The sequence below is a fragment of the Salmo salar genome, chromosome ssa08 (assembly GCF_905237065.1).
Source record: "Salmo salar chromosome ssa08, Ssal_v3.1, whole genome shotgun sequence".
In the NCBI taxonomy this organism is placed as follows: domain Eukaryota; kingdom Metazoa; phylum Chordata; class Actinopteri; order Salmoniformes; family Salmonidae; genus Salmo; species Salmo salar.
The window spans coordinates 13,126,318-13,136,583 of NC_059449.1; the positions used below are offsets into that span (position 1 = coordinate 13,126,318).

At 42.2% G+C, this 10,266-nt stretch overlaps 2 protein-coding genes across 7 annotated transcripts in view; one reads left to right on the top strand and one right to left on the bottom strand.

The window, feature by feature from the left end:
- Positions 1-10,266, top strand: part of LOC106610178 (lipopolysaccharide-responsive and beige-like anchor protein) — a 308,280-nt gene that overhangs the window by 184,062 nt on the left and 113,952 nt on the right. The window lies entirely within an intron of this gene.
- mab21l2 (mab-21-like 2) lies at positions 147-2,078 on the bottom strand. Its single transcript, XM_014209382.2, has one exon. The coding sequence runs from the start codon at positions 1,612-1,614 to the stop codon at positions 535-537; it is 1,080 nt and encodes a 359-aa protein (XP_014064857.1). The 5' UTR covers positions 1,615-2,078; the 3' UTR covers positions 147-534.

Below are 10,266 nucleotides of genomic sequence, written 5' to 3' on the forward strand. Positions count from 1 at the left end.
ATTCCTTTTTTTACGCACATTAATTCTGTTTTTCACACAGGAATTGATTCCACGATCCTCTTTATCTAGTAAATATAATTTACATTTCTATTACTCTTACTAAACAATGCCAGTTCACAAAACATGTATACAAACACAAGGCCAAGTTGTAATGTACTTTTCTTAGTTTTATTAACATTTCAGTTTAAGGTCACGTAATGAAAAATTGGAACTTGGCACGCTACATTTTTATTCTTTCACTTAAAGATTTTGTGCATATAATTTTAAATAAACATTTATTCACTTTGTGAAAACATTTAAAACAAAACAACCAAAAAGTATTACATTTAGCTTAATGTACCTTCACGTCCTCTCTCTGAATGGCAATGTCCCATTTCACTCCGTTGTAAAAGTTTATTTTGTTTGCTTGTTTTTAATTTGTCAATTGTTTCACATTGCTCGGAGAACCCAGGATCATGACGTTTTCCTCCACTCTGAGGTGATCTCAAAACGTCACCTCGGCCCTAAATAGCAATAGTATCACAATCAGACAGTTTATAATTTGTCCAAACTTTTTGCATTAGTGAGGATTTCCCTCGCCAGTCTCCACGTCTGCTTTGCGGCAGCTTCCAGGGCCGAGTGGGGCTTCCCCTGAAACAGGTCCAAATTTGGTAAGAAATAATGGGGGCATCTGCGGCACTGCAAACACGAGATGAGTTGCAGCAGAATTCCGTTGATTCGGTCTCCGAGGCAGGACTCGTCCCAGTCGGTCTCTCTCGGGTGTTTCTCACACTCATACAGCAGCAGGGTCTTCATGTGGTAGCTCTGGAGTGGCTGACCGGGTAGCTCAAGATGACGGTCGCGGAGAGTCTTCAGGACCGAGAGGCATCTTTTCCTGCATCCCGCCATCAGGAGCCTATTCTCGGCCTCGCTGAACTGCAAGACCCAGGCGTCACTCTCAGCCGAGCTCTGTTTCCCGGTCAACGAGTAGCACTCTTTGGAGAGCAGGTTAAAGCCCTCGGCCTTGACCTCGGCCACCCGGTTCGGACCAGGCCAGGGAATATGGGGCATGGGCCACTGGGCAGCGCTCCTAGGCCAGATCCCTGTGCACTTGAACGCAGGGGTGATCTGGACCACGTATCTCTCCCGGATCCTTAGTTTTACCTCACTTGTATCTGCCACCATTTTAACCACGTCACGGTAGCTACACTTATCCACCGCTTGCGCCACCAGAGTCTGAAACCTTGAGCGGATCTTCCGGGCGGAAAGGTAGCCCGAGGCCGTTATGAACTCGACCCAGAGAGACATACTTCTTTTGCGGCCGTCGCTCAGCTTCAGTACAGCGCAGCCGGGCAGAGAACCGTCGTCAACAAAGTTGAACACTCCCATCTGGTTGAGGTAGAGGACCACCTCGAACTCGTTGGGGGCGATGACCTCCATCCCCTCGAAGCGCGCCTCTATCTCGCTGAGAGAGGAGATGAACCGGGGTTCCTGCACCTCGACCTCCTTCAGGACGTCCGACACTACCTTACACACCTCCCGGATAGTCTTTGCAATGGCCGCTTTTCGAGTTTGGCATCTCTCGCTGTAGTATTTATTGAGCTGGTAGACCAGCTTTGCCTGCGTCGCGATCATGTTTGGGCAGAGGTCCGGGCTGTACACCGGCGAGTCGCAGTACGTTGACGGATCCAATGCTTACCGGTAAAGCCAGAGGCGAAACGCTCTTCCCCAAGCAATGAAAAAATATAAAATTCAACTTTTTTTGCGTACACAGCGGATGGACGTCAGACAGTGTCGGAAGGAAACCGATGGGGATGCAACGTAATAGACTACTAAATATCAGTCCAAGTCATATGCAGTAGGCAGCCCCAGAATGGGGTGGGCTCGGTGTACAGTATAATACCGTCCGTGTCCTCGCGCTTGCAGACCCTAAAGGATAAAGCTCTGGTCGTGACCACTCATCTCTCCTCGTCCGTTCGGTTGAACGTGAAAACTACGCGTTATTCTCCTACCTTGCCCCACTGTTGTCCACACTCAGCTGTGCGAGCTGGACTTGTGTAGTTTATGAATGGTCCCCTAGAAGAGTGAAAGGGGTCGGGCTTCTCCTCCTGCAATCAACGGCGGAGCTGTCAGTGCAACCAGCCAATCAGAGGCCTCTCCGACAAGCACTCTTTCACGAGAGGCACACTTTTGCTCTCCAACATCCTGCGCGCGGAGCCTCTGCTCCCAGGTCGAGATGTAGGAAGATAAACGGTTCCTTTTCGTATACACACTTTGTGCTCTTTTCTACGAAGTATATTTAATACGTTTTAAAGACAGCTGTGTCTCTTTTGCCTTGACCTAGCCTTTTTTTCCCCAGGTGTGCACGTGCTCATTTAAAAATGGAACTATTTAGAAGGAGAATAGGTTGCGCATTGAGTGATGCAGGATACCTGGCAAGGGAAGTGTTTATTTACTTGCTCGCTTCATGTCTGAATGGCATCAAATTGGAACCCTTTTGTTTTTATATGGCAGTTAATGAGGCTTGATACTACTTTATAAACATTAGCACTAATGTTTTAATCGCTTTTGACAATGTAACCAATACGCTTTTTTAAAATGCTGTACTGTTATTGTATGTATGCATTATTGGACTATTCGTGCAATGGCATATTTCTAGTCAATTGCTAATTTATCTATATCAAGCAATTTTTGACTGATGTTTTATGACAATTATGCGTCAAGAAACAAGAAAGCCTAATTTTATTAGAACGCGTGTCTCCAGGCTGCGGGTTCAACACGGTGTGTGATAATCAGGTTAACGAGATAAATCTAATGTTCAGTGAGTGTACAATATTTCTAATATTTGTGTTTCTTTCCATAAAATAGCATATCATTTTGTTTTCCTGATTTTCAGTATTTTTTTCTCTCCAATCTAATGGGCTAGAAGTTGTTCACATTTCAAACCTCTAACATATTCACTTGTCTTAAAGGAAATGCTTTTTGTTTGTCTTTTTGTGCCTAGTGATTTCATCTTGGTGTATCGTGACAATTCAGGCCGAACTATTCGGCCTGAATAGTTAAAATAACACCCAGTAATTTCCCTCGCATATCGGATTAAGAGCAACAACCTTCCCCTCACCGAAATGTGGTTTATTGTTTTCCCATACCAATTTGGCCTACTAATTTCCCTAATATTCTATCGGCCGAATTAATATCATATTACTTCCATATTTGACCCATTTCATTCCATTGCACAATTTAAGAACGGAGAACAATTCCGCCTAGAATGGATGCGCACTGCACGCACCTGCAGTGCACGTTTTAGCGCGCGTGTAATTATAAAATGTGATGAACGATAATAAGACTATAGGCCTATTATTTTAATTGACATCGTAAGACCCTTTGAGACGTTAAAAACGTGGTATTCCATAGTTCTTCAATGCTATGTTTGGGGCCTGTTTTATTGCAGCCTATTTGCCCTTGTCGTTTTATAAAGCGCATGTTACATTAATAGTGCCTAATTCAGAAAAAAGTAAAATGTCTGATGTTTCTCTTTTCACATTCTTATTACAACAATTTAAATATGTAATTGATTTCCAAGAAGCTCAATTATATTTTAAAAATCACTCTAAAGACAAAAACAACCGGCTTTTTCTTTCTCATTGTGCGCTGTGCGTGGTTTTCTAAAAATGCACGTACTTTTAATCTGGTCATCGCTTTATCGGCGCGTGAACCTTGTCGGTGATGAATAATAAACGGACAGGGGTTCTTCGCACGGGCCCGGGATTGTAATTGAAGTCCTCTTATCACCCCAGACTTCATGTTAGATGACTTAAGAACCAATCACCGTCTCCTCGCGGGCACAGCACCGAGACGCGCGGGGAGAAGGCGGGGTGTGAGACTGCTCCTCAGACAGTGATGCTGCAATAGAATGGCCCAAAAAAATAACGCATCAGTTAAATGAAAGCTACTTAAGTTAAAGTCCTCTTTACAAAACCATTGATCTATTTGCAGCTCTGAGGCTTCTTTGCCCGTCCTCCCGTTGTAGACTACTCAAGTTAATGAGGCGCAGGTTGTTAGGAGCTTTGGCATTAAATTCATTAGGGAGTCAATTTGACATTCTCTGTCCAGTGGACGTCGTTTTTATGTCGGGATCCCTCGAGGCTTTTGGCCTAATTAGACATAAGTGTTTTAATTGCAACGACTTTTGGCTATTTGGAGCTGGAAATATCTCCAGGTCCTTGTTGTGGTGTTAAGCAAAGCACCCAACGATGTAACGACGCGGAGTTAACGTTAACATGGCTTATCAAAAATCTATATTGATGATATGAAAACCTTCTTTCGCATTCTATTGTACGTTATTGCAAAAATTTATATTTTATCTCTTTTCAAATATATTGTTATCATACAATAGTCAGTGAAGTTAGTTTAACATGTGTTTAGACATATGGGGGAAAAACTGCATTTTGCAGATTTTTTGGCCCTTTAAACAGAGACAGACTAACATTTTAAATGTAATTGATGGTAATATTACTAAATGACTGAAACACTATTGTCTCAATGTTATGCAGCCAATGCCTTTTTTCTAGTTTAGTATGACTAAAACACAACAATTATTTCCCATTTTGGAAAATAGGTTTTGTTTCCCACAGATTGGTCAGCATGACCACTACACAGAGGGTAAGGGACTGAAACATTCCTGGAATACTCATGTACTCTATTTAGCTTTAGTTTCTCATGCTCACCACATTCATTGTAGCATCGGGTTTAGCTGAAGACTGGAAAATGCAACCACTGAAAATACAGTGTGGATACTGAAATAAGCCACAAAGTTGCCAGAAACCAAGTGATAGTGTTTTTCAGTTTTTCTCTGCAAACAGTAAAATGGCAAATGCCTGTGGACTTGTCATTGTCATAGATTCCAGTAGTATTGATGAAGCTACTAACACTACAGAGAGTATTACTGTAGTGTAGGAGATGGGTTTGGCTGATATTTGGGGAGACTTCTTCTATGAAATGCTACTCCAGATATTGCAATATCTGATACAATCGTTTCGCGCCGTTATTAATGAGTAAATCATTCCAGCCTGTGATGTTTTTGTGCTTATTTACGATAGTAACATTAAATAATCTTTGTATTGTGAAACAATGAGGCTTAGTTAATTAATTTAGACATAATTTTCAACATATTTAAACAGCCTAACTGATAAAACTGCACAGTTTTTGATTTGTAAAGTTCAAATTGAGTAGTCTTGCACTTCACAATATATCGTCAATGTCAAATATCACGATATTCAATTTGATCATATATCGGCCCAACCGTAGTAGGAGACCTCGGGACGGATTCACAAATCTCACTGTCTTGATTAACTAACTAGAAGCCTAGATGTTGAAAAACGATATAACTGTAATTAAGGGGTGTGTCTGTTGGATATTTTAATTTAATTGAGGGATTTGTAATGTAACCTCAAGTCTGTGATAATTTTCACTTATGATGAGTGTATTTGGTGTTTCCACATATACAGTGCATTGGGAAAGTATTCAGACCCCTTAACTTTTTCCACATGTTGTTACGTTACAGCCTTATTCTAAAATGGATTAAATAGTTTTTTCCCCCTCATCACACAATACCCCATTATGACAAAGCAAAAAGTTATTTTTTGTTGTTGTGCAAAATCTGAAATTACATATACATAAGTATTCAGACCCTTTACTCAGTACTTTGTTGAAGCACATTTGGCAGCGATTACAGCCCCGACTCTTCTTGGGTATGATGCTACAAGGTTGACACACCTGTATTTGGGGAGTTTCTCCCATTCTTCTCTGCAGATCCTCTCAAGCTCTGTCAGGTTGGATGGGGAACGTTGCTGCACAGCTATTTTCAGGTCTCACTAGAGATGTTAGAAGCCACTCCTCAGAAAAAGGCAGATGACCGCATGATGCTGCCACCACCATGCTTCACCGTAGGGATGGTGCCAGGTTTCCTCCAGCCGTGAAGCTTGGCATTCAGGCCAAATAATTAAATCTTGGTTTCATCAGAACAGAGAGTCCCCCCCTCCCTTTTGTACACTCGCTGTTTGTTTGTTACCTATGCATAGACACTTCGCCTCCACCTACATGTACAGATTACCTCAACTAGCCTGTACCCCTGCACACTGACTCCGTACCGGTGCCCCCTGTATATAGCCTCATTATTCTTATTGTGTTACTTTTTATTTTAGCCTACTTGGTAAATATTTTCTTCTTCTTGAACTGCACTGTTGGTTAAAGGCTTGTTAGTAAGCATTTCACGGTAAAGTCTACACTTGTTGTATTTGGCGCATGTGACAAATAAAATTTGATTTGATTTATTTCTCATGGTCTGAGAGACTTTAGGTGATTTTTGACAAACTCCAAGCAGGCTGTCCTGCCTTTTTCTGAAGAGTGACTTCTGTCTGGCTACTCTACCATAAAGGCCTGATTGGTGGAGTGCTGCAGAGATAGTTGTCCTTCTGGAAGGTTCCCCCATCCCCCCATCCCCACAGAGGAGCTCTGTCAGAGTGACCATTGGGTTCTTGGTCACCTCCCTGACCAAGGCCCTTCTCCCCGATTGCTCAGTTTGGCCGGGCGGAGGCCTCTGTGTTCTTGGGGACTTTCAATGCTGCAGAAATGTTTTGGTACCCTTCACAAGATCTGTTCCTCGACACAATCAAGCTCTACGGACAATTCCTTCGACCTCATAACTTGGTTTTTGCTCAAACATGCATTGCAAACTGTGGGACCTTATATAGACGTGTGTGCCTTACCATATCATGTCCAATCGATTGAATTTACCACAGGTGGACTCCAATCAAGTTGTAGAAACATCTCAAGGATGATCAATGTAAACAGGATGCGCCTGAGCTCAATTTCGGGTAACAAAGGGTCTGAATACTTATGTAAATAAGGTGTTTCCTCTTTTTTTTTTTTAAATACATTTGCCAACATTTAAAAAATCTGTTTTCGCTTTGTCATTATGGGGTATTGTGTGTAGGTTGATGAGGAAAAAAAAGGGATTTCATCAATTTTTGAATAAGGCTGTAATGTAACAAAATGTGGAAAAATTCAAGGGGTCTGAATACTTTCTGAATGCACTGTATAGGCATGCTATACACACACACCCATCTCAAGAAAATGCAATCTGGCAATTTTCGCATGATCCTGCATATTTGGTATTTTGCATTAACCATCTCTGTTTTCTAACTCTGTTTTCTAAACCTGTTCCTATCTTTGATTTACAGTTGGTGGAGTGGCGTTCATGTCAGTGTAGTAGTCAACCTACAACATACACATCCTATCTGTTGTTATTAGCAATGTTCTGGATCTAGATATATCGTAGTAGAATTGATGCTGTCAAGAGACGAGAAACGTTCATTTGGAAGTTTCTAGCAAAAATACTTGAACTCTAACCGAACAGGCAAAGTTACATTAGGTACCGCGTGATGTATGGTTTACTTACAACCTTGATTTATTGTGAAGATTTAAAAAATGCAAAACTGTTGAGATTTGACATTCTTTTCCCCTGAATCATGCCCGACTGGAGGAATAGTCGTTCTCAAGGAGTCTTGGTGTGCAGCTTAAGAAAGAAAAAAAGAACGGTTAAGGGTTTTTATTTTAGACTGCAAGACTGTTTAATATCAAAAGCACAGTTCAGTCCCTGAGAGATGAATACACGCCCCAAGGCTGTGTCCCAAATGACACCCTATTCCCTATATAGTACACTACTTTTGACCAGAGCTCTATGGCCCCTGGTCAAAAGTAGTGCACTATATAGGGAACAGGGTGCCATTTGGGATGGGACACGCTCAAAGTCGTGAAAATGTCCAAATGTAAAGTAACACGCTAACTGTAGCTTAATGAAATATATGGTGACAGTAAGTATGACTTATGAAGACAAATTGTAAATACACTCTGAATGTCAGACAGGGTCAATATACACATATCTGGAATATAAATTCTTACCTTCATAAGCAACTGAAGCAAAAGTGTCTGAACCGGAGTTCAACTGATTTCACACTGTCGTGACAACACTGCACCTATTAGGGGCAACGCTGCAGAGCTAGAATGTTGTTTTTGTTGTGTGGGTTTCTGGTGTTCAAGTAGTGTCTATGTATGGATGCTATTACTGAGGTTATATTAGGTGTAGTTAGTCATCACAATGTCGTGTAGTTTCAGTGTGTGTGTACGTTCACATGTGCACACGCTTGTGTGTATTTTGGCCCCATCCTTTGACCTCTCCTTAATTCATACAAACATTTTGTGTGAATCATCTTTTGGACTCATCATTCAAAGTTATCACGAATGTTCCCTCAGCGTGTGGATCTAGAGGGACCTTTTTCAAGGAAAGGCTCGCTTTTGGCGAAAAGCTATGTAAGGCTGCTTATTCTTAAGGCTTGTCACACTTCCCTCTAGGGTCAGCTGATTTGTAGGAACAGAACGAAAACAAATAGTCTCAGAACCATAAGGTTTATCCCTCTTAGAAAAACGGAGTTCATTTCCGATAGCCTCCTTCAGAATCCATCATGTTGGAGTACTCTACTACAGAACTGCAGAGATTCTAGAATTCCGTTTCATCTCCGCGTACTTCCGCTTTGGTGTCTGTGCACCTTATATGGCATTTTGGATTCTGGCGTCCATTTGAAGTCATCCAAGGCTATGTTCAGTGCGTCAATGGTGATTATGCTAATCATGCAGATTTTACACGTTAATACACATGTTATAATGATTACAATCATTTGGGGGATTTTATGTAGCCAATATATGCCCATGTTATGTTTTAGGGTAAGTGTATAACTAAAACTAGATTTATTACCATCAACACAAATATGATAGTTGCATAACGTGACACGTGTTATTGGACCAATCACAGCAAAGAGCAACTCAGTACCTGGAAGAAATAAAAACATGTCATAGATAATAAACAGCTTCTTTTGAGGCCATTTTCAGCCTTTTTTGGCTTCTGTCGAAGTCATCTTTTATTCTCTGCCTATTTATCTCTGTCTGAAAACATCCCACATTATCAGACGGCTCCTAAAGATCTTTCTCGGGTCTGTATTGAATAGAGTAAAAGAGGATGAGGCCTGCCTGAAGATTCAGTCTTTGATCTGAGTCTGTGTGACGACTCCACAGTGATCCTCTCACTCCACAGTGATCCTCTCACTCCACCAGGACAGGGTCCATAACCCCTCTCACTCTGCTTTCTGATAAGCACCTCTTTTTCTGACTCACTCGCTCTCGAAAGTACCCCCCAACACACTACCACATCTACCCAGCTACTGAAGAGGCTAGCTAGAGCTACCAGGTTACTCAGCCTAGCCCCAAGGGGTTATGGGATATACGGCTGCTGTTTTTCTTAGCACCTCGCTGGCGTACAACACAATGTAGCCAACCATCCCTCCTCGTGTATGTTGAAGGGAATCTTGACGTCCATACAATCTGCACGTTGACCTGAACATCTAAGTAGTGAGTCTGGATAACTCATTGGAACTTGTATGGCAGCTATATTTGCTCGTTGAATGTATCTAATAGATGGTTATAATGGTGGTTAGTTGTCATTCTTCTTTAGTGAAATCAATGATGACCAAGATGTATGTCATGGATACGCTCTCTTCTGCCTGTCTGGATACAGATTCATGTTCTTAGACGTCTCCAGTCGCCCCACTGTGAGTAATGGAGATATTTGAAGTAGGAATTCTGACAGAATGAATAACTTTTCCTCAGTGAATACATTAGAATAAATTGGGTTCCTTTACACTCCTCTCTCTCTCTCTCTCTCTCCCTCTCTCTCTCTGTCTCTCTGTCTCTCTCTCGCTCTCTCGCTCTCTCTCTCTCGTTGTCTCTGTCTCTCGCTCTCTCTCTCTCTCGTTGTCTCTGTCTCTCTCTCTCTCTCTCGCTCTCCCTCTCTGTCTCTCTGTCTCTCTCTCGCTCTCTCGCTCTCTCTCTCTCGTTGTCTCTGTCTCTCGCTCTCTCTCTCGCTCTCTCTCTCTGCTCTCTCTCTCTCGCTCTCTCTCTCTCTCTCTCTCTCTCTCTCTCTCGCTCTCTCTCGCTCTCTCGCTCTCATTGGAGAAGGGGAGGAATACAGGAATTGAGTTCAGAGGCCCGAGATGTTCGGTGGGGAAGAAGAGAAATAAAATCTGCAACAGTTTTATTCCAGTGTCTGGTTGAGTTAGCGCGCTTTGTACTTTCAAGTGAATGATAAGGGGGTGGATGTCAGGCAGCGAGAAAGGCTTTTAGCGCCAGCTTTCTTTTTTCTCCTCTGCCGGTGGAAATATGAGAGGCACAGGGAAA